The sequence below is a fragment of the Gopherus flavomarginatus genome, chromosome 2 (assembly GCF_025201925.1).
Source record: "Gopherus flavomarginatus isolate rGopFla2 chromosome 2, rGopFla2.mat.asm, whole genome shotgun sequence".
NCBI lineage: Eukaryota > Metazoa > Chordata > Testudines > Testudinidae > Gopherus > Gopherus flavomarginatus.
In genome coordinates this window covers 223,783,177-223,808,349 of record NC_066618.1, presented here as the reverse complement: position 1 = coordinate 223,808,349, position 25,173 = coordinate 223,783,177, and the positions used below count along the sequence as shown (strand labels likewise).

The 25,173-nt window shown below is 39.1% G+C and overlaps 1 protein-coding gene across 4 annotated transcripts in view; it reads left to right on the top strand.

Annotated features, from left to right (window-relative positions):
- NOL4 (nucleolar protein 4) overlaps positions 1–25,173 on the top strand; it is a 284,810-nt gene that overhangs the window by 210,276 nt on the left and 49,361 nt on the right. For 3 of the 4 annotated variants that reach the window (XM_050941989.1, XM_050941991.1, XM_050941993.1), the window contains 2 exons: positions 9,945–10,124; positions 10,824–11,015. In XM_050941989.1, the coding sequence (XP_050797946.1) occupies positions 9,945–10,124; positions 10,824–11,015 (372 nt within the window). The remainder of the gene's footprint in view (positions 1–9,944; positions 10,125–10,823; positions 11,016–25,173) is intronic. The other variant, XM_050941990.1, reaches the window with a different exon arrangement.

The window sequence follows — 25,173 nt, the reverse complement described above, 5'->3', positions numbered from 1 at the left end:
AAGCTAGACATTTCAAATATAGGCTTCTGAGCACTCCCTTTGAAGCCTGCCCACAGGTGCAGAGTGCAGCTGCCTCCTTTCTGAGTAGGTCCAGCCATTGTGAGCTTACATCTTCACTCAAATCTTCTGGTTTGATTCTGGGTGAAATCAAAGATATTGGTGATAAATATTTAAAGCCTTAATTCAGACCCTGTTATCAGGAGGACTGCCTCAAATGTTATATTTTGTTGTGGCCAGTAAGATAATCTAGCATTTTCTGTCAGTTCCTGCGATAAAGGTTTCTGGAATCAGAGAATAGAACTTTCTCAGTTGAGAGTCCCTGCCTCTGAAATTCACTCCTTTTGAGGGGTCGGCCAGAGCCTAACAAATTCTACTGAACTTGAGAGCACAATGCAAGATGTTGGATTACTTTATGTTTTTTGCCTTTGGCTCTTTTGGTACCACAAATGACAATATTTTTGCTAAAATTTCTGTAGGCAGCAACACTGGTTTTGCAATGGAATCAGTGACAGGTAGTTTATAAATGCCTAGCATCCTGCATCAATGACAGGAGCTCTATAGATCAATAAAGCAAATAACAAACTTTAGGAAGTATTCAAGCTCCCTGCATTAAGCCTGCTCTGCTCTGATATTCACTCAAATCTTGTGGGATAGGGATACTCCCTCTTGCTTTTGCTGATCATCAGTCAAAGAGTCCTACCCTTTCAGAATGATGGAAATGGTGATGAATTGGTGAGTATGTAAGCAGGCCTTCCTGCATGTGACAAGACCGATAAGTGGAGACTGGTTGGGGAGGAATTTAGAATTAGAAAGAAGTTGGTTAAATTATTATTTCTAAGCAGACTTTTCACCTTCTACCTGAACATGGATTTTCTGTTGCCTCTGTCTCTTCACACCATATCTAGGCTAATTTCTGAGATTATTTCTATCAGGGCAAAGTGATATGCCTCAATAATGTGGGTCAATATCAGTGGGGATAGATGGAGCATACAGTATCTTTTACCTAAGAGGAGAAGTATACCAGAAGAAAAGTTTACTTTCACAGGGTCTTTCAATTATCGTTTATCTTTCAATTATCAATATTCTATCTATCCAGATGAAACTGGATGGAATGGAAGTGCCCAGATAACTGAGAGACAAGGTGATTGATATCTTTTATTGAACCAATAAAAGATATTACCTCACCCACCTTGTCTCTGTAGTATCCTGGGACCAATACGGCTACAACTACATTGGGTAACGGAGAGTTTATGTATTTACTATTAATAAATATAGAGAACATCACAGACAAACAGATACCCTGTAGTCTGGATAAGTAGCTTACTAAGAGATGGTGAATGGGTGGTCTTTGGTACAGAACAACTCATTATTCCCTGAGTGACTACTGCAAATGGTGGGATAGTTCAGAAAAATATATCCTTTATCTACTAATTACTACTGTAGATAGCTGAGCAGTTCTCTTCCTGGACATGATCCTCTTGCTAATGAAGGGTATAAAAGTTCCTTTTATATTACAACATAGTAAAATATAATCCAACATGGTTTTATTTAGCATTTTTCATATAAGCAGTATCAAAATACATTTTCCATATCAGATAATACCTGTATAATACAATCTACATAAAACAGTGCTATGTTTGTGATTCTTGGCTCTTCTACAGCAAGTTACATTCCCCTGAATGCTCCAAATGGCAGGAGCTATAGAGAAGAAGGCTGTTGAACCGGCACTGAGAGTGTATGGAGAAGCCTAAAAGGCCAGTGTTCAGGGGTTCTGGAACAATTTTTATAGTGGGGGTGCTGAAAGCCATTGAACAAAACTGTTAACCCTGTATATGATGGAACTGACTTCAAGCCAGGGGGTGCTACCAAATCCCCAGCACCCCTAGTTCCAGCCCCCCTGTCAGTGTTGATCTAGAGGAGGGATTAGGATGGGCCATTAGTGAGACACAAAGTCCTGAGATAATCTGAGCAACTGTATGACAGGTTTAAAAACATGGAGGATAATTTGTGAATTGGATCCTGAAATGAATGGAGAGCCATTGGAGTTATTTGAAGATGAGATGTCATGCTTCTTTGTATAGCGAGAAGATGGACAGCAAGGTTCTGTACATGCTGTAGTCTGAAGATCTTGGAGAGGCCATGTAAACAGGAGTTACAACAGTCAAAGCTGAAGGAGATGAAGTCATGAAGGATTTCAGCTTAAGAGGAATCAGGGAGGAGACTTAGGCAGGCAACATCATGGAGGTGGAAATAGGGAGATTTGTATATGTATGTCATGATCAGAACATGGGCAGACTTCTCTAGTGGTCAGAGCAGGAGTCTGGAGCCAGGTCAAGTCAGATACCAGGAGATTAGAGTTTGAGAAAAGCCCAAGGGCAGATCTAGAGTCAGGTATCAGAAGACCAGAGTCAGGCAGTAGGAGCAGGTAGCCTAAGGAAAGCAGTCCTACACAGAGGAAACCCAGTTGTGAGGACAACTTCCTGTTCCTGTGCCTGGTTTAAATAGAAGCAGGGAACCATTCAGAACTCTCAAAGTTCCAGGAATCAGATCCCAGGATTGGAATCCTCTGTCAGTTGAGCTTCTAGTTCTGGCAACTGTTAGCAAGTCACTGGGCGGCAGGTTGGAACTTACTGGCTAAGAGCCGGGTGGACTGGCGTTTGATAGCAGCGATCCCTGACAATGTAAGAACTGAAAGAGAAAATGGAAAGTTCAAAGTAAAATGATGAAGCTAAAATTGTAGACAGTGCAGGCAAATGGAAGCAGTGAGTTTAGGAGAAAACGATAGAGGAGATGGAGCTGTGAATGGAGATGTTCCTAATGCCAAAGAGGAGCACATCCATCTTGAAGGTATTTAATGTATTATTTAATTATTTAGCTTTAAAGTACAAAAAGACTCCCGAGCAAAAGCTCTGTGCTGCCTGGCAACAATTAAACTCACAATCCACATACGCAAAACACGCAATATTGGAACTGGAATGTAAAAAATTAACATACCAGCCAATGAGAAGAATATATTCCATTCCTGCCCCTATAAAACCTGTGTCCTCAACTCTCCTAAAAATACCCCTATAGATGTTTTAAGTATTCTACTGTACAGTATGGGCTTGATTTTTTTGTAAATGAACAAAATATATTCCTTGCAACTCTACCCAAAACTCAAACTCTCAGCCATCCCCCCAAAGACCTATCGTGATCATCTGAATCGGTTACAAAATGAAAGAAAAAAAAAAGCAAGAATTTTATCAACATTCTTTTCCTGTGTTCCTCATTGAATGTTGACAATTTTTCATCAAAATGTAACCAGATCTAAATATAGATATTTTAATTGCTTTCTGTACAGTATGATGCAACTTTTAAAAGTGTACATGCACAAGTGCATGTTTAAAATGTGTATGCAAATGCATGCCTAGTTTATGAGCACAATTACTGTGATTACCAATTTAAATGCATCTAGTGGGGGAGGGATAAAGGAGATTGAAATGTGGAGTGAGGAGCGGGAAGAGAATATAGAAGGAGAAAAAGAGAGTGACCTAAGGAGGGAAGTAGACTGGAATAAGGGAAGAAGAAAAAAGATAAGAATAGGGGAGTGATTTCAGAAAATTATAAAACATTTTTATATGAATATTGTTTGGTTAAACACAGAATGTGGAGTGAACAGTCTTGTGATAAATTGTTATCTCAACGGGCTCATCTGCTGAGAGATAACTGCATAGATTGTTACTTTAGTTAATCAAATTTCAGTTTGCTAAGCAAATGGCTTGGATGCACAATATGTACAACATCTCAGGGATATACTCTGCACAAGTTGCACACAAGTTAGATACACAATACATTACATATACATTAGATCCACAATAATTTCAACTCTTGCCTTAGAACTGGAAGCTGCAGCTGGGAATGAATGCCGTTCCCTATGAGTGAGCAGCTGTGAATACTTGATAATACCTATGCTCAGGTTTCTGCACTCTTTCTGGGTGCAATCCAGGTTGTTGATTATGATTAAGGCTGGTTGTTTGTCAGGCTCTCATGGTTTGTTACTGATTCTTTGATCGATTTTTGCAGTTTTTAAACAAAAGTCGTGGCTACCAAGTAGCTCCCTACTGGGCTGAATTAGCTTTTATTTGTTTGTTTTGTTTTTAGAAAAATTAAGTATGTAGCCCTTATGGTTGTGAAGATAATCTTGCAAATGTGAACCATGTGTAACCAATGCAGTGCTCTCATCCTAAGCCTACTAACAAATATTGCTTCTGCAAGATGTTCCTATTCTTTATGGTGAGATGTGTTTAAAACTGAAAACAACGTAACTAAGAAAAGTAAAAAATGTTTTATGTATATAATGGTGATCCAGTGGGCTGTCTGACATAATAAGGTACCATTCAATTCAAATAAGCATGGCAGACCTGAATCCTTAAAAGAGAAAAAGCGGTGAATAAAACATGCTATGACTCTTCAGAGAGCTTTCAGCTAAAACTGACCTTTGCTTTTCATTTCACGGCAAAAACACGATATTCCTAATATTTGGTCTTGACAAACAATTAACCTTAGTGATGATCTTTAAAGTCCTAAATCAGCTGCCACCCAGTTATGAGATCCCACTGTGACAGGTTCCCCCTGGAACTGGGGTACCACTGAGCCCCCCCGGCCCACTAGCCTGGGCTCCCTTTACACTGCACTGTTGTGACCATCCTGCCAAGCCCTCTCCCTGGCTTCAGCCTGTGCTTTTACCAGCACACATACAGATAGGGACACACCCAGCTGCAGTTACATGCAGACACTGTGATCAGCTCTGCATAGGACAGCTCCAGCTAAGGAACTTGCCATTTACTTAAGCACACACCCCCATCCGGAGTGTAAACCCAGAATTATACCACCTTGCGCTGCACAGGGAACTGTACAATGTAAGCTCATGAAATTCACCCTCTCCCTCAATGTAGAGAGAGATATACAATAGATTTCTGCTCCAAGTTATGACTCACAGACACATTGGTTTTTAGAAAAAGCAAAAACAAGTTTATTAACTACAAAAGATAGATTTTAAGTGATAGCAAACAGATCAAAGCAAATTACCTAGCAAATAAACAAAACACGCAAACTAAGCTTAATATACTAAAGAGATTGGATATGAATAGCAGATCCTCACCCTAAGTGAGGATACCAGCAGGCTGCAGATTCTTAAGGGGCAAGCTGCACTGATTCACAGCTTAGAATCCCCAGGGTGTTCCATTCACAGGCTAAAAATCCCTTTAGCCTGGGTCCAGCACTGCCCCCAATTCAGTCTTTGTTCTTCAGATGTTTCGAGGAGTCTTTTTGGGTGGCATGTCAGTGAAGAACGAAGATGATGTCACTCCCCTGCCTTAAATATCTTTTGCATATAGTGGGAACCCTTTGTCTCAAAGCTTGATACCCACACCAGTCAGTGGAAGAACACTGGTATCCCAAGATGGAGTCCAGCACCAGGTGACCTGATCACATGTCCTTGTAGGGTCACAGCAGCTATAACTCAGAGACTGTTTGTAGCATCCTCAGAAAGCCACTCCCCACCCCCACCCCCAGTGGGACATAAGCTTCTTCTAAGGCCTATTATTTTCTCCTAGTGGCTCATTAACCTGAATTGGCCCCTTCCAGACAGCCATCTAGACTGAGTGTCCTTTACCTAGTGAGCGTTCCCCATGTGTAAACGTATTTATAATACAGATACATAGTCAATATTCCTAACTTCAGATACAAAAAATGATACATTCATACAAATAGGATATTCAGTAAATCATATTCAGTAAATCATAACCTTTCCAATGACACCTCACATGATTTATCTTTCATAAAATGCATTCTGATTATGTCATAATCACATCATAATAATATTACTGTGAAGAATATGGGGTGAAGTGTCACACTTCCCCCTTTAGATTACTGCCAGAGGGTTAGTCACTAGCTAATGTGAAGGCAGTGTGCCTAATGTCCTCTTTAGGGTTTGATTATACAATTCCCAAATGTTACCAAACACTGTAGTGTCATCCACAGGTGTTTTTGCAAAGTTCTACGTTTCTTTTCCCAGCTTGCCTGAAAACATTTTTGTGTGTAACATTGTTAACATAATGCAGATATCAATATCTTTTAGAGTTTCCCCTTCCACACAGCAGACCAGGTTCGTTATGCTTTCTCTACTGTGCCAATCTCTAAGCTTGTTTACGGATATTAGCTGAGAAACAGTGTCCGTATAGGACTTCCTTGATACCACTCCTACCATGTTTAGAAGCTTTTTCCAAAAATTATGCATGTTACACATTTTTAAAGGATTTACCATCAGTATCAAATTCTTTGTCATAACCAAAAAATTGTATATTATGAGACTTAACAGTACTAACAAATTAATGACAAGGAGGCGTTTCCAAGTATGTTCATCATACTATGCCTTCTGTTTAGACAGTCCGGATTGGTCAGTACCCATGGTGTTTTTCAACCCCTTCCTGAACCATAATATGTGTTCAAATACTGGTCTTTCTTTCCCTTTAGTGTTTTGTCCAGTATCCCCTTTAATAAAGGTTTTCAGTGCATGTATGTCGTTGGGGTTTTGGAGAGGTAAGGATGTAAGAAGATCTAGCATGTTACAGGCCAGCCCCTTCCAGGCCAGTGCTATGCCCATGCAAAAAATCCACACACACCCTCTCCTAGGGTTTCTTTGTAATTCTCACTCCAAACATTGGGACTTTCCTCATTCCCTTCTTCTAGAGGGCTGTGGTCTTTCAGCAGCTTTTTCTTAGCTGCTTGGTGGATCTTATCTGCCTGTGAAATGGCTTCCTCCTCCCCTTTTTCAGGTGGGTCATTAGCATTTTCACTGACTCTCAAGTCTTCGGTAGGATTCCCAGACAGACCCTTTAACAGCCCGAGCCACATTGAAAAAATCATTTCCAAGTAACAATTGTGATGGGTTATGAGGTACTACTGCCACAGTCAATTCAGCTTCCAAATCCTCAGTTTCTGTGTGCACTTTAGCCAAAGGCGCAAGGATTTTGTGACCTCCTACTAACAAAAGCTCTGCCATCTGTCCTGGAAGTATGTCTTTTTCCTGAACAATGTTTCTCCATAAATTTCTGCACCTGTATCCCTCCACCCTAGGAGTTTCTTGCGATTAATTTTGACAGCCTTTATGTGCTTCCTGCCTGGCTGGGAAGAGACTATATTTACAAACCCTGTATGATAAGTTGCAATTGCCTGAGGTGGCTCTGTGCTCTGGGTAGCAGCATTCCCATGAGTTGCTTGCTGCCTGTTTGCTAGTACTACCCAGCACAGGACATTTATTCCTCATGTCCTCTGTAGATTTACAGTAGTAGCACCTTCTGGGCTCTTCTGTTTTTACAGGAGATTTGGGATGAGGACTAGAGGAATGGACTTGGTGAGGTAAGTGTCCAGCCTCCCATCCACCTTCCTTCTTCTCAGAGGTAAAACGTGAATCATGCTTCCCACCAGATTTAAACCCCTCTGCCTGTGAATTATTGTTAACAGATGCTTGGGTTTGTTCAAATTCATTAGCTAGAGTAGCAAGTTCATCAACAGTTTTCACCTTTTTAGCCCATAAACACTGTTTTACATCATCACTACATATACTCAGGAAATGTTCCTGAGCAACAAGATCACATATTTCTTCAAACATTGTAATACGCCTTGCCCACTTATCCATCAAATCTCTCATCTGGTTTACATTTGCCACATTACTCATCTGGCACCCCTCTTAAGTCTTCTAAATTTTACTCTGTATGCTTCAGGTGTAATCTGAAACTGTTTTAAAACCATTTCCTTGAGTTGGTGTTAATGAAACAAACTGGAGAGCAACTCTGGTGAGCAGCACACAGCCATGCAGTGTTCCAAAACCGTTGTCTCCAGGGCACATCTCCAAATTCCCACACTCACAACACATTCCTTTATGAGGGAGCATCTCCAAATCATATTTTTTCGTACATATATCCCTACAGGAATCAGTTGAACAGGCAGTGAGGTCAACATTTCGAATCTGGCCTCTTGCCTGCCCACTGTGTACACAAAAGATTGCAGTGCTCCAGCAGAGGAGCAGCTCCTCCTCTCCTTGGCTGGCTTCCTCAGGCCTTTCTCTTCTTAGGCCTCTCAGTCTTGGCCACCCTGACCCCTGGAGGCATTGGCAAACTTTCTTTTCCTCCTGCCCCTGGTGGTGCACACAGAGTGGGTAGTGGGTTGGGGGGAGGGGCAATAAAACCCAGAGTTGAGAGCTTGAGGGACACTGAGAGAGAGTCATGAAGGTCCCAGAAATGGGATGTTATGTGGCTAAAAGGATTTTATTGTGGGGCTCTATAATCACAGAGCGGATTAAATAAAAGGAATAAAAGGAAGTAAGTGGGGGGTGGACACTGAGAATCAATGTGTGAAAGAAATAGGTAGGGGAGTCCAGGGAAGTGAAGGAGACAGAAATAGTATTAAAATAATTTAAAGTGCGGAAATGGAAAGGAAGAGAAAGGAGTGAAATAAAAAGATGAAAGGGAGAGTAAAGAGGGAATAAAGAAATGGAAGGAAAAGAGAAAGGCAAAAATGATGCACTAAGACTGGGCATGTTTATATTTATTTTTCTGTCTGACTTTTCCTCCTCCAGTCTCCCAACCCAGCTGGGCAGTGTTGCTGTTACTCTCACAGTTCATTTACCCCTGCCTGCAGGGTGCCAGGTGTTCTCTATAGATTTCTGTCTGTGGTTTCTCAACACCTCTCAACTGAGGCACTTACACAGAGCCCTAAATAAATCAAAGCTCATAACTTTAAGCACCCATGCTTGACAATTTTGGCCCATTTTGTTTTGGGCTTTGTGCTCCTGAATTTTGTGCAACACTTTGACTACCATTATGACAGGAGCTATATAAAAACTTATGATATAGATAGAGTGAGATTCATCATATAGATCTTGATGGAAAGCCCTCTAGATATAATTGACTTTAACATGCTTTGGATGAGTTATATGGATGTGCATCTAGAGTAATAATAACTTCCATGGTCTTACTCCAGATCTACACTGGTCTAGATGAGAGAAAAAAATGGTCCTGTACCTTGGTGTTCTGATGGAGTTTTTTAGTACTGTGTTGCTTGTTGTGACTTAGTGTGAAGTGTACACAAAGAATAACAAGACAAACAAAATCTGATACTATTAGGGGAAGCTTAAAGTATTTGACTCTCTTGATTGCTGCTGTGTTTTTGACACCATGAGTGGAGAATTTTTTAATGAAAAAATAGTCATCTGTTATTTATCCCCCTGCTCAGGGGAAAATTCTGAATATTTTGTGTAAAGAAAGGCTTCAGGGAGAAAACAGGGGTGTGTATGTGTTACCATTATTAATGCTTCTGTGAGAACTATAAAAGCTTGACTATGTAAGTTCTGCTTGAATTTTGGAAAGTGATCTACTAAGGCATTATTATTTCTGTGTTTATGAATAACTTATTACTGTTCTAGATAATGATTCCTACCAATGAATGACTATCGGCGCTTCTCCCTTTATTCTGCCTTGCCTTAAAATTTGTCATTTTCATTCCACGGAGTTCTGTATAAAACTGCAGCAATTTAATGTAATGTGGAAGAAACTTTGCTAATGTAATCAGGAAGAAACTTGAATACAAAACAAGTCTTTGTGAAAACATCTGATCCAGAATTTAATTATCACAAGAGAGTCATTTATAGATTGATTTACTTGACTTTTCCTCAGACTGTTGCTTTAATGTACTGAAGTAGACAAGATGATAGAGAAAAGTTCTCTGTTACAGTGATCATAAGGGTTTGTGTTGGGGCTGGAGAAAGTAATTTGTGTATATAAAAGAAAAAAATCATGGAATTCTTTAAATACCTTCTGATGTGCTAATTTAAAAACAAATTTATTTGATGAGGAGCCCAGTAAACCTGTTAATCTGGTACATTAAAAATATTTTTTCTTTATTAGTCACCTGCACATAGCTATTCCAGCTATGACTCTGGCAAGAACGAGAGCATAGGCAGAGGTGCTGAAGATCTGTCTCTGAACCGAGGAGATGAGGATGAGGATGACCATGATGAACATGAAGATGCTGAGAAGGTTAATGAATCTGATGGGGTAGAAGCTGAACGACTGAAGGCTTTTAATGTAAGTCCCGCAGCATTAACTGCCTTGCTTAACTTTACTAGTTTCCTTGTGTACTGTTATTTACGGGTAAGTTTGGCAATATTAGAGGCACATTAATTTACAATGTTTTTTAAACACCTTTTTAAAGCACGTTAAACTCTCGCCAACAGACATCAGTTTTACTGTGTTTTATTTAGAACTATCTGGCAAAGTGCCATCTTTATCAGTGAGGAGAACTAAGATATGTTTTGTGTGTATGTGCATGTTCATCCAATGGATAGAGGGGGGGACTGCAGCTAGTTTGCAGGAGGAGATTCCAGTGGTCAGCTATTTTCTCTTGCTTTCCCACTGTATGTAATTATGCATGATAACACAAGCAATTGTTCAAACTAGGAGAATAGTAAATATGCAGTTCAGCAAAACCAGGGAGCAATCATAACTTATTGTTAATAACAAAAGTTAAGTGCTGCCTATTTTCACAATCCATTGTGGTTTATCTCACAATTTCTATACACTATAGACTATTCTTTTCTTGTCTTTTTTTTATCAGCCCTAAATAAAAAAAGTCCGTTAAAGAGTTGTTTGCTTAACATTTCTGGCTTCCCATTACATAGCTTCTTCAGCGCACAGAAAAAGTATCTTCCTATCAGTAATCAAGACTAGGAAGAGAAAGAGAGCAGCCCTCCAAACCCTTTTCCTCTGTCTCCCTCTTACCAACAGATGTTTGTCAGGCTGTTTGTAGATGAAAACTTAGACCGAATGGTCCCAATCTCTAAGCAGCCCAAAGAAAAGATCCAGGCTATCATTGACTCATGCAGGCGACAATTCCCTGAGTATCAAGAGCGTGCCAGAAAACGCATACGTACTTACCTCAAGTCCTGCAGGCGGATGAAAAGAAGTGGTTTTGAGATGGTGAGTTTTGATTTAAAACCCAGCCCTAGTTTCCATCAAAACCCCATATGTAAATCCATGGCACTATTTCGTTTTCATCTTAGTGTCTTTTTATTTGGTAATGTCAGGTCAGAGGTTTCTTTCCTCCCTCCCTTTTTCATCTTTCCTGAATTTATTCCCTTTGTTCACTGCTTTAAAAACATCTTGGGAGGATATAGTTCACAGGTCTGTGTGAATCCGTAGGAAGTGAGGACTCAAGCAAGATGTGAGGAGAGAAACCAATGGGAAGAGTATCGCATTTATATATTTTTTTCCTTTCCAACACCATTAGAGAGGCTATTAAGTTAGTGAAATCTTGCACTGATGTGGAATTTCTTCGGAATTCTGCCAACTGTTTTTCGGGGAGATCCATGAAATCAGAAAATAGGATCCATCAGAGCACTACAATATCCATAGTAATGGTCAGTGAAGGACAGATCATGAAAACTTAGAGACTGGAAAGATGAAAGACTTTTTAAAAAAATCTGTAGAAAACACAAGTTTTATCACAAATGCATTGACAGTAGCTTTAAATTTTAGGTGATTTGTTTGTACTTCTGGATTTATTTAGCAGTCAGTGAAAGTAGACCCTGCCTTCACTATCTTCTTTGAGTTGCTATTCAGGTGAACAGGTGGCATTCAATATTATTAAAACATCCCTGGCAAATTTTAAAGTTCTGTCATTTATTTCCCAGGGTTTATACCTCATTATTTATTCACAGGTTATGAATACTATGTTAGTGTATAACTGGCAGTATTTCTAGACCCTGCACATCCTTGGCCTCTTGTGTTGCACAAAAACGGTAAGGAATAGCTCTCCTCACAACTTATCAGTTAGTCAACTTCAGAATGATCAGAGAACTTTGATATTTTCACAAACCAGAAGAGACACTAGCAAATGAAATTGAGGCATGCTACATTTGATTTATTTCTCTCTCTGTCCTTTAGATAAGATAAAATCACTTCATCATTACAAACATCGTTTATTAATGAAGTGTATCATTTTTAAAGAATACATCATTTGAAAACCCATCTACATATTAAAAAACTGGGTTCAACTTTAATTTTATTTCTCTCTTTCTCTCTCTCTCTCTTTTCATAGCAGCCTGAATATAGTACTTGTGAAGTTCAGATGATGGTTTTAAAACGTTAGTTGACAAGCTTAAAAACAAAGTACCACATTTGATTGTGGGGCAAGATCAGTATAGTATGAGATATAAAATGTCAAGTCAGAATCTTTAATCCTTTGTAAACTTTCATGATTCTAATTTACCATACAGCTTTATTGTCTGACACACTGGGTTAATGCTGCTTTTAGCCAATGGAAACTTAGATAGAAAGAGAGAGAATAAAGGACATCTGTATAGATGTAAGTGCTAAAGACTGACAGACAGTGTGTCAGGTTGTAGCCATCCAGAGTAGAAGATGGACAAAAAAAATTAAATATTTTCTTATAATACAGTAAGTAGCATCTTTTCACATCCATTCGCTTTGGCTGAAGATAATTCAGGAGTGTGAGACTGAGATATCACTGTTTAAAATATTACTTCATTACACTGGCACCCAAAATACATACTGTACAGCTAACTGATGCTAATAAGTGGTTGTCTTGTTTTGCTATTTGGCCAGATTGTGAACCCCTTACTCACACTGGTGAGCAGTAACTCACATGAATGAGTAGAGTCCTATTTAAGTCACTGGAGCTACTTGTGTGAGTAACTGCTCACCAGTGTGAGTAAGGGGTTTATAACAATTAGGTTGATTTGATTTCAGTGAACTAGTCATGATTATAATAATGATTACTCATGTGAGTACTTCTTTTCAGGTTCAGGTTTATATTCCTGTTCTTTTAAAAAATATCATGAGAATTATTATAAAGTAGGCAACTTTTATGGCACAAAAATCTCCCCACTTTGGAAGTGTTCAATTTAATCAGGTCTTGTGGTGGTTTCAACCTACTTTAAAAAAGAATGTGCTTTGATGTGTTTCAATAGGGTGGGCAGGACATTGCTGTCTGTGCCAGCAGTGACATCCCTGGTGGGTAATAAGGGAAATATGCCAGTGCTTCCCCTTCCTTTACTCTCTCAAACTGAAGCATAAACCAAAAGCTTTTAGAAGAACTCAGTGGAAAATCTCCCACTGACTTCTGTGGACAATAGGTCTAGTCTTTGGGGCACTAGTGCCATGTGGCCTTCATAGCTTGATTTCAGATCATTCTGAAGGATAGAACCTATCAAGAAAATGTTATAAAAACATTCTAATTTTTAAATTAGCATGTCAATCTTTAACTCATATCAGAAAGCAGTTTTGAAAAACACTACATTGGACAGAGACACTTGGCTAGCTGATTATTTTAAATTTACTTTCCATTTCACTGGGGAAAAGTATCATTTTGTCTGGATAACGACATTTGTGCAGGACTATCCTGAAAAAGACATGTTGGTGTTGATTTGAATCAGGTGTTATGCTGAAATACAACAAAACAGGATAATGGTATCCTCAGGAGTTATAGCGCTACTGTCATTATATTAAATAGGATGTCAGATAATGATCTCCACAGGAAATGCCTTTTTGCCCTACATGTATTTAATACAACTTATCTTTTATTTTGTTCAGGGCAAAAATGATATATTTTGAGCATGTAGTTTCAAGAGGAAACAGAATAATCTGATAATGTATGTGGCATATGACAATTCAGCAATACTTGTGGAATAGGACAGCTATCTACAGCTTGCTGCTTTGGTGTTTAAGAGAAAATGTAAACACTAAGTTTAGTTAGTGAAAGACTCTGTGTAGTAAAGAATATGAAGCATGCCTGAGGCTTGCTTCTGTCATTTATTTGCCATCTGTAATCCAAACAACACCTCTTACTGCATAACAGGCCAGCTGTAGCTCTGAGGCACTAGAAAAGGTTTGTAAAAGCAGCAAATAATCCTGTGGCACCTTATAGACTAACAGACGTTTTGGAGCATGAGCTTTCGTGGGTGAATACCCACTTCGTCAGATGCATGCATGTTAGTCTATAAGGTGCCACAGGATTCTTCGCTGCTTCGCTGTTAGATCCAGACTAACACGGCTACCTCTCTGATACTAGAAAAGGTTTGGGCTCATGAGTGTTCATGTTGCTAGCTAATGTGCTTCTCAGTATTAATATCTTGTTTTTAAAAGATTGCTTAAGTTACCCTATTTATACTTGTGACAGCTGACCATTGCATGGACCCCAAATCCATTTGTTAGTTTCCTGTTAAAAATATTCAACGAAAAGAATTTTCCATGTCTGGAATCTTTTTGCCCTTTGATTATTTACCTCTTAAATGTGCACCATCATTTTTGTTCTGACATAAACATATCCATTAAAAGGACATTGTCAAAGTATTTCTTGTCAATTGTAAAATTGTATTTCTCCTCCTAGTCTCTCTGGTTTATAATAATCCATTGAAAGATTGAAACTAGATGATGTGTTTTCTTAATCTTACCATTTAATGAAGAAGGAAGTTGTTTAGTAGGACTGGAAATCAAGAGATCTGATTTGTAGTCCTGGCTCTACCACTGAAGTACTCTATTATGTTAAGCAAGTCATTTACTTGCTTTCTCTTGGTTTTCCCTCCTGTAAAATGGGGCTAATAATATATACCTACTTCAGGGGGGTGATCAAAAGGCTTAGTTCTTTAATATATCTAAAGCTGCTTGAGATCCTCCGATGGAAAGTATTCTAGAAGTGGAATGGCCTCTCCGAACTGATCCATATGGCTACTACACTCTTCTCCTTTGAATCCTTTCTTAAGGCTCACCTCTGCTTACATGGTCTGTGGAAAACTGGCACCTGGGAAAGGCTACGCAGAGGACCACTAGTATTTCCTTATGTCTGTTTACATATTTATATTCCAGAAAAGAAACAAACCTATAGATGATCTGAAAACACATACTAGCCTAAGTAACCATGTGGTCTTGTTACTGTTACCCTTCTCCTTCCTCCCCTTTTCACCTATTATTACTCTCACCTGCTGTGTCCAGTCTTAACTTAGACTCTCGTTCTGCAATGTGATATGTGTGGGTAGACCTTTCCACCCACATCCATCACTGTTCAAGATCAAGGTTGCAAGCTCTTTGAGGCAGAGATTGTGAAAAAACACAGGAAAAAACAACTCCCAGCATAATGAGGCCCTGATCCTGACTGAGACAAAATTAATAATATCATAGGGCACATTATTATTTATTTATTACAAGCTGGCAAGTACAGGCTAATCATAAATGGCTTTCCCTATGTGAGCTCAAGAATGGATTTGACAGCAGGGATGAGGAAGAAAGGAGAGAAAGAATGCCTGAACATGTTCTTCCAGTTAGGACCTTAACAGCAACCACCCCTGCATACCCCATCCCAGCACAACAACAAAAAACAGACAGTTTCCATCTTTTTCATCATTCCATCTTTCACCACTCCCATCTTAGCTGCGCTTGACTGCTGTGTGAGCATGGATGTGGTTGGAAAGGGGATTGAAGAAGGTGAAGTATACGTGATCAAGACTTTCAAAAGTAGCTAGTGTTTTGGAACATTTTGATTTTTGGGTGCCCAACTTGAGACACTTGAGATTTTTGAAGGACCTTCTAAAAGTCAGGCCTTATAATGTCTCAAGGTGGGGACCTAAAATGATTTAGTCACTTCAGAGTTTGGCTTTTAGAGGTATGGGGTGAAACTTTCACCAATTTATTGAACTTAATGCTGAATAGGTCAGCTGCCCTTGCAGTTGCTGGGATTCACAACCTGCCAAGGCTTTCACAGCTGTAGAGGTCGTAGGTTTTTCAGCCAGATAAGGGCCTATGGGTGCAAACATGTATAGCTACTCCTGATAAATAAGTTGGGAAATATTTAGAAAATTACCACAAATACAGTTGCATAAAGATCTTCTGTGAATGGCTTTAGACACCTTGATCCATATCATACTCCACCCCTTTCTCTAATGATCTATCATTTGCCTTTTCAAAGCACATAATTCTTGTCTTGGTGAATTATAGGATTAAGACAGTAGAAGGGCAACTGTGAGTAGTTCAAACAAACCTGATAAATACAGCTTATTGAAAAATGGAAAAACAGTTTTGTGAAAAATTTTGACATTTTGAATTTTTTCCAGAATTTGAAACAAACTTTTTGGGGATAGTTGCAATTTTTTTAAAAATTGATTTCTTTAATTTTAAAATTCTCCCCTTTTTTCTCTTTTTTTTCCTTTTCCCCCCATAATGCAATACAACTGATGATGATGATATAATGATCAGACTTGTTTTTTAATTTTCTTATTTTCCTTTTGCTACTTTAACCTTTCAAAACTTCTCCAACTTTTGAAAAGCTACTGAGTAACATAATTTGTTTCAAGTATCAGAGGGATAACCATGTTAGCCTGTATCCACAAAAACAATGAGGAGTCCGGTGACACCTTAAAGGCATAAGCTTTCCTGGGTAAAAAACCCCACTTCTTCAGATGTGGGTTTCATTTAGTCTCATTTTTCCTCAATAACTTTGCAAAAGTTGAAGAAGTTTTGAGAAGTTAAAATCACACATGGAAAAAGTGAAAAAAACCCAATACCTAGACATTATTTATTCTATTTTATTCAGTTACAAAAAAGGAGGCAGGAGGAAAAGCTCAAAAATTAAAATGTTGAAATTGTCAATGTCATTGAAGATATAGAATTTAAAACAAAACAAACAAACAAATAAACAAAGCTTTTTGCAACAGGGTTTTCATTTTGAAAAAGGTCATTTTTCACCAGAAAAAGGTTGGACTTAAAAGTTTTAATGAGCTGTACTGAAAAGCTCAAAATGACATTAAATATACATATTTCTAGTTTTTCTTAGATTATGGATCTGGTTTTATGTCAGACTCTTTGCTAAAATAGTATTTTATTAGCTGCATTGTCCTATTAGGACATATGTGTGTAGTATAACATCGGGGGCCCGGGTTAGTACATTTGCTTAAGACAAAGAGGAAATAATAGTAAGGCAAACTCCATGTTTCCTGGCTCTTTGAAATGTTGATGCACAGCTGTTTACTACCTGAAAGCCCAATCCATTTAAATCAATGAGTTGGATCAGGCCATGAGGGAGGTGTGATTCCTAGCCAGGTGAGGGGCTAGTTAAGTTGGGAGAGCTGATCCCTGCATACTGTACTCTCTGCACTAATTATCTGTTCTTGTCTAGGGGATGGCTCTTTGTCAAATCCCTCTGTCTCCTCTCCCCCCCCCCATTTCCCAACCACCAATATTGTTCATATATCTGCTTTCCATAAGATCATATGAAGGTAATATGGAAGCCCAAAGCACTGATCCAGAGAGGTGCACCAGAGGACTAGCCAGTCCTTGGCCACCCAAATTGTGTACGTCATCAATGCCTCATTTATATCTAGAAGTGAGTGATAGAGAAGACTACAGCTTGAGTGGTACAAACATTTAGGCTACATCTATGCTATGAGTAAAAGGTGTGACTCTCAACTCATGTGCACATACATGCATTAGCTCTCATTGAGCTAATATGCTAACAATAGTAGTGTAGATATGGTAGTGTGGGCAGTGGCAAGCAGCGGCTCAAAGGTAGCCATGTCAAGTGCAAACTGCCTGAACCCCTTTTGTATGTACTCTGGGCGGCTAGACCATGCCGCCAACGCTGCTGTCGCCCACGTTACTGTGACTACGCTACTATTTTTAATGTGCTAGATCAGATAAGAGCTAACACGAGTGTGTGTACGTAAGCTGGGAATCAGACCCCCAGCTCGTAGTATAGATATACCTGTAGGTATATAATTGTATGTGTCAGTGGTCTCTGACATCCAACAATCCCTAAACCCCTCTGTCATTCCCCCTGTGAAGTACCAGTTAACATGTAGGACCAAATCCTGCTCACCTTGCTCATGCAGGTAGTCCCCTTGACCTCACTGAGACTACTCATGAGTAATTGGATCAGGACTTGGCCCTTTGTGTATGCACAATCTATAGGGTTGCCAGTTTTGGGTGGACATACTCCTGGAGGTTCCATCACATGACATAATCTTCAATTAAATATTAATCATGGAATTGTAGGGTTAGATAACCTTGCAGTCTCGTCTAGTCTAATAACCCCCTGCCAAGATGATGCAGATATGTTGTATCTAAACCATCTAAGATAGATGACTCTCTAGACTCCTTTTGAAAATTTCCAAGGAAGGATCTTCCACAACCTCCCTAGGCAGTCTGTTCCATTGTCCTATTGTTCTTGCAGTTAGGAATTTTTTCCTGAGACTTAATCTAAATCTGCTATGCTATAGTTTGAACCCACTGCTTCTTGTCCAGCAAGAGAACAATTTTCTCCTTCTTTTTTATGGCAGCCTTTCAAGTATTTGATGACTGTTATCATGTCCCCCCTTAATTTCCTCTTTTCCAGCTAAACATACCCAGTTCCTTCAGCCTTCGCTTATTGGCTTGCATTACATCCCTTTGATCATCTTTGTCACTCACTTCTGGATTCTTTCTGGTTTCTCCATATTCTTTCTTTACAATGGTGATCAAAATTGGACACAGCACTCCAGCTGACGCCTAACCAACACCGAGTAGAGTGATACTATCACCTCCTGTGACTTGCCTCTGTTAATGCCACCTAAAATTGCACTTGGTTTTTTTTGCAACAGCATTTCATTTCTAACTCATGTTGAGATTGTGATCCAGCACAACTCCCAGATCCTTCTCAGCAGTGTTGCTGCCAAGCCAACTAACAATCATTCTGTATTTGTGCCATTTATTTTTCTTCCCTAAGTGTAGCACCTTACATTTGTCTTTGTTGAATTTCATGTTGTTGTCTATAGCCCAGTTCTCTAAGATCCCTCTGAATCGCAGCCCTGTCCTCCTAAGTATTGGTAACCCTCCCCCGCCAGCTTTGTGTCATCTGCAAATATGATCAGCATGCTCTGTGTTCCTACATCCGGGTCATTAATAAAGATGCTAAACAACATTGGACCCAGAAGAGATCCCTGTGGAACCCTACTTGAGTTCTCCCTCCAATCCCTCGTCATTCCATTAATAGTTACTCTTTGTTTGCAGTTTAACCAATTATGTATCCACTTAATGGTAGTTCCACCAAGCCCACATTTCTCCAGCTTACTTATCAGAATGTCATGTGGGACTATGTCAAAAGCCTGGTTGAAGTCCAGTAATATTATGTCCACCACATTCCCCCTATCTACCAAAGATGTCTAACATTTAATTCCTGGAGACTCCAGGACAAACCTGGAGGACTGACAACCCCAACAACCAAAGGGAGGATAATTGGGATTGGCTGGCATGTGTCACTTGGTTGCCTCTATCCCCTCATACTTTTCTGAACATACATCACAAGTGGTTGTTACTATAGCTTGACCTCTCTGACTTGGAGCAGGGCATTCTTAAGGGGCATAAGAGGCAATGTAGGCCATTTTGAAATGTTAAGTGGACTTTGCTTCCTTTTTGTTCTGGAAGTACTGCATGTCTGAGCTACTCCTAGGGATCTACAGCACATACTCCTGCACATCGGTACCAAACTGAGTTCTGAGTAGCAAAGAGCATATAGGGAGCCTTTCCCCAGTACATATTGAAAATATTATGTGCAGACAGGAATATGGCATTGTAGTTTAGACACTGTCATAATCAAATGGCAATAGATAATAATTCAATTAAACATTCTTCTGAAAACTGAAAAATGACCTGACTTCCACAGGTCATGCACAAAAGTCCCCTTAGTTTTTACTTTTTCCGGTTGTTTCTTTTATTTCACTAATAGATATTGGAATTGGATACTTATCATAGCATCTGTGTAGACTGAAAGAATAAGTAAAATATGTCAACATTCAAGGAAAAATACAGGCTGCAAGCATAAAAACAACAATCAAATTCTTCATATTATACAAAGAGCTAGTGTTAAATAAAAATTATACCAGGACATCCAATAGAGTGCAGTACTGTACTTCAATCTATAAACAGTATAAAGCTCAAACAAGCCTATTGTGTTAGGTTTGAATTGCATGCTTCCTAATGTGTGTGAGTGCTTCAGAAAAAAACCCGCCACATTTCTCAAGAATCCTTTGCAATCTTAATTCTTTTAACAAGATGTCGGTGAGTATAAGTTATGTGGTACTCTTACGGTTGAGATTTTTCTATTTAATTGACATCACAGTATTGTGTAGGCTGAAAAATTGTGAGATGAGACAAAATGTAAATATAGCAGAGTTCTGTAGTATACAATTAAGATTGTTAAAAATCTGTAACTTGAAGATGATTATCACTTTCTCTTGTAAATCAGTTAAAGGTTTTCATAGGAAAAGTGTTATATAAGTGCTAAGTGTTAATCTAAATATGTGGAGCATCTTATGTATTACGGTGAAAAAGTTGTGACTAATAACGTGTGTGTTAGTATTAAACCAGTCTTAAGCTGTGTATTATAAGAGCTGAAGTACAATTAGTGCACTATGGGACAAAGGTATTTAGGTGCTTAAAGATAGGCACATAGTAGGAAATCAGTGGGAGTTAGACAACTAAGCCCTTTTGAGAATCTGAGTAGGCACCTGTCTGCATCTTGAGGCACCTACATATCTTTGAAAATTTAAGCCCATATACTCTTTGTATTAAGGTAATGTTTAAGGTTCATCCCCATCCATACATTTGTACTGGTTTCTGTAAGCAAAAGAGGAAGTAGTGTGTGTCTGTGTTTACAACTAATGTCACCTGGTCTTTGGAGATTCTAGTTTTCAACATTCATTGCCCTAAAATATTGGGGAGCATTTCTGTACAAATATCCTGATCTAAAGTTCAGTTTCTCAGCAGGGAGCAGGGGGGTTCACATATGCCTCATCCACTCTTTATTGTTAGTTCTATGCTTTTTTATGAATTGGCTCAGACCTTTGTGAAACATACATCTTAGAGCACTTAGACCAAATTTCTGTATGAAAAGGTAGGCATTTATTTGTGCTCTAAGTTAATATTAGCCCTCATGAAATGTAGGATTACTATTTTGGTATGACTACAGCTCTCTGTTTAGAATATGCGCAGTAGCATTGCAAACTTCTCAACAAGGAATGTCTGGACCTTTTCAGTTTAAACAAATGTCTTCCAGGAAATCATTATCTAAATTTTGTCAGACTTTCACCGATAACTCTATCTAAACCTAACATATGATGGCCTATTTTTAGTTTATATAGAAATATGGGATTTGTGTTTATATGGCAAAAAGGATATATATGTTTTCCATGAAAATGCTGCTTATGTACATCACTTTCAACTGAAAATATGGCTATCTCATATTTGGGTGACTTGCACAATAGATTTATATTATATCCCTAATATGAAATATGATAATCTCTGTTATATTAAGCAAGCAGATCGCATACACAGGTAAGCCAATTTTTTTGTGATTCAGGACTAAGCTATTCAAGTTTCAATTTAGTAAAAGAATCAACCACCTTGCAGTGCTTCTCCACTGGTAAAGTGTGCCTAATTAGTTAACTATACTATTGATTATTGATTTACCATCTTTGAATGCCTGATCCAAATTCCATTACAGTAAAGGCATATAGTCCATTGATTTCAAATTGTTTTAGATCAGACCATAGTTCTTTGACCTTCTCTGTTACAGAGCAATACCATCAGCTAAGTTAATTTTGTACAATGAAATCTGCAAATATTGCTTCCAGTATTTTTAAGATTTCTACAAAAGGCATGGTGGGGGTGCATGACTATGAAGGGATGGTGAGTGAGCATCTTCATGCTAGTGCCAAGCTCTGCTTCTGATTTGGACAAAATAGCCATCCCCTTAAACCTTACATAAAGTCATGGTATATACAATGGTTTTGTGTTCACATAGTGAAATCATCATTTCTTTAAATACAGATAATAGTCTAGACAGAAGCAGTATTGAAGTTACCTCTGACTATTGCAGAATGTGGCCTGAAAATGAAGCAACATATTGGCAATTTAATTAGTCGGGGGTACGGAGCATTTTTCTGCTACCCCAATAACAGAAGTAAGTCACAAATGTTCCATCAACAACACTTTTGTAGGTATCATCTCTACTCTCAATCCTTCTGCAAAATGCATTGGAGGACTTTTCTGCAATTGAAGATATAACGATTAAATTATTCCTGTTGACTTTCTCTGTTTAATATTCCTTGGTGGTATAAGTATCAGGTGTGAATTCCCTGGAACCACAGGTTCAAATGCTGCAGGGGTGGACTTGGCTATTCATCTCTCTGAGATAGGTAAATGGAGTTCCATTAAGCTTAGTGTATGTGCGTCGTTTGAAGAAGACCTTAAAACCCAAGATCCATTCTATGTAGATGCCAAAGACCCAAACCTGTGATCTTTTGTGTAAGGATAGAGAGGTTATCCTTTTGCTCTGGGCCAACATTTCCTTACTTCCTCTGTTGTGTTACATGCTCAGCACAAGGAACCTGTTGCCCTTAGTGGTGTATAGATGGAAGGCACTACTACAGTAGAACCTCAGAGTTACAAACACCAGAGTTACAAACTGACTGGTCAACCACACACCTCATTTGGCAATCAGTTACAAATAACCTCCATTCCTGAAGTGTTCATAACTCTAAGGCTCTATTGTACATACACATGCAAAATACTACTATTGTTTTAGTTATATGAGTGCCTATTTTCATTTTCCAAATGACCAAATAGGCACAGTAACTCCTCACTTAAAGTCGTCCTGGTTAACATTATTTCATTGTTATGTTGCTGATCAATTAGGGAATATGCTCATTTAAAGTTCTAATGTCATTTGGCAGCCACCTGCTTTGTCCACTGCTTGCACGAAGAGCAACCCATTGCAGCTAGCTGGTGGGGGCTTGTAACCAGGGTGGACCAGCAACCCCCCATCAGCTCTCCCTATCAGCTCCCCACTCCCCTAAGTTCCCTGCGTTGCAGCCACCGAGCAGGCAATCAACTGGCAGTTCAGCTGTCCCTCCCCACACTGTCATGTGCTGCTCCTGCCCTCTGCCTTGGAGCTGCTCCCTGAGCCTCCTGCTTGCTCTGGGGGTGGGGGAAGGGTTAATGTCAGGGTGTCCCCCTTCCCCGTGCTTCTGCACCCCACTTACCTCTTCTTCATATAGAGCAGGGAGGGGACACCGACAGAGAGAGACAGAGAAAGCTTGAGGCAGCAGCTGCTGTCTCAACTTCCTGATCCACTTAAAAAGACAATGCACTTAAGAGTGGGTCAGCTTACTTAAAGGGGCAGTGTGCATTTCTCTCTCACTTCCACACACAAGGTGTGTGTCTGTCTCTGTCTGCTATGCTGTCTCCCCTCCCTCATGTTTGTGCTGCCCTGTGTGAGAGGCTACATTAACAAAAATGTATTAACCCTTAAGGGCTCAGCCAAGTGCTAGTTTATCATTTAGTAGTAAGGCATTCCCTAGGAAGTATCCCTCCCTCTTCCACCCTCTAACTCACCACCTCAACCAAGCTTCACAATCATCATAGCTGTGAACAGTATTTAATTGTTTGTTTAAAACATATACTGTGTGTATATCAATATAATATATAGTTTTTTGTCTAGTGAAAAATTTTTCCCTGGAACCTAACCCCCCCTATTTACATTAATTCTTATGGAGAAATTGGATTCACTTAATGTCACATTTTTCAGGAACATAACTACAACGTTAAGCGAGGAATGACTGTATTTCCAACATGACTGTCATGTGATGGACAGAGTTATATGCTAGTTTCAAGGGTGTATCTACCAAACTTCTCTTAAGATTTTCCTCAAGTTATATCCATCAATGTTCTCTCTTCTTCTTAAAATTACTGAAACATAAATAAAGGAGGATACTGATATTTTCACTTGCCTCTCTTCCATGTTCTAAAGCTTATATTTTCTTCATCATTTTGAATCAATTTGTCTTGCTTGATACTACAGGAATCAAAATAGCCCCTTGAGTCTTCTATGTTGGTGTAGAAAAGATTGGCGGCCCAATTCTCCTTCATTTTTCACTTGTGTAACTCCAATGGAATGTTTCTTGATTTACACCTGTGTTAAGTGTAAAAAGAACCAAGCCCTGGCTGTGAGGCCGAAAGAGTTATTATATATGAAACAGCAATGCTAAGTATGTTCTATCGGTAACAAAGGACTTGATGCTGCCATTGAATCAATCCCAAAGTAAGATACTACTCAAACTGAGTAAAATCAGCAGAATCTGAACCTGAATTAGCCTCCGGAACAGCCTCCTGTATGGTGTTATTTTTATAATATTTTTGTTTCTCAGATGATTCAGGCTTACACTGAATTTTCCTAATAAGTTTCCCCCAGTTTATCCTTTACACTAGTGTACCAAGATTCATCCATAGCAACCAGGATAAAAGACATGGGATTAATAGCACATCTTGCAAGAAGTAAATGTTCCCTTTTCTACTCCCCCAGGACCCACTCTCTTTTCCGATTAAAAGGTCTCCTCTGACTTTCCAGTTGCTAAATATTAGGTTCTGTATTTTAGGTGATAGACATTATGGCCACTTTCGGGGTCTGTGAAGAACACTTGACTGCTTGATATTACTGGTGGCCAAAACATTGTTTTACAAATGTTTCGGTGAACCTATGTTTCTTTTATGGGAACGTAATCTGGAAGGATTTGGAGTCATTTAAATATCTGGTTGGACATGTAATTTTCTGGCCCATTTATCTGCCCCTAGGACTCCACATGGAGGTATATTTGTTTGCACTCTAACTAACGATTTGACCTGGAGGAATTTGCTAGATTTATGCTCTTGGCTTCTGGTACTCTGGAAATCAGGTTTGCCATGGTGTGACTGTTTCCATATCATCTGGCAGACTCCATAGTCAGTATACCTTGAGGAGTTCATAAAACAATGGTATTAATAGTGAAACTGCCACCTAATATATAGGGGGACATAGAATGAAAGTAGCATGGCCAAGCTAAGCAACAATAAGCTCTGAATAATCTAGCAACTCTAGAAGACTTAGGTCTGGTCTACACTGAGGTGGGATTGATCCAAGATATGCAACTTCAGCTACAAGAATAGTGTTACTGAAGTTGATGTATCTTAGATTGACTTAGAATTACTTACTTCGCGTCCTCAGCATGGGATTGACGGCCGCCGCTCCCCTGTTGACTTTGCTTCTGCCTCTCATCGA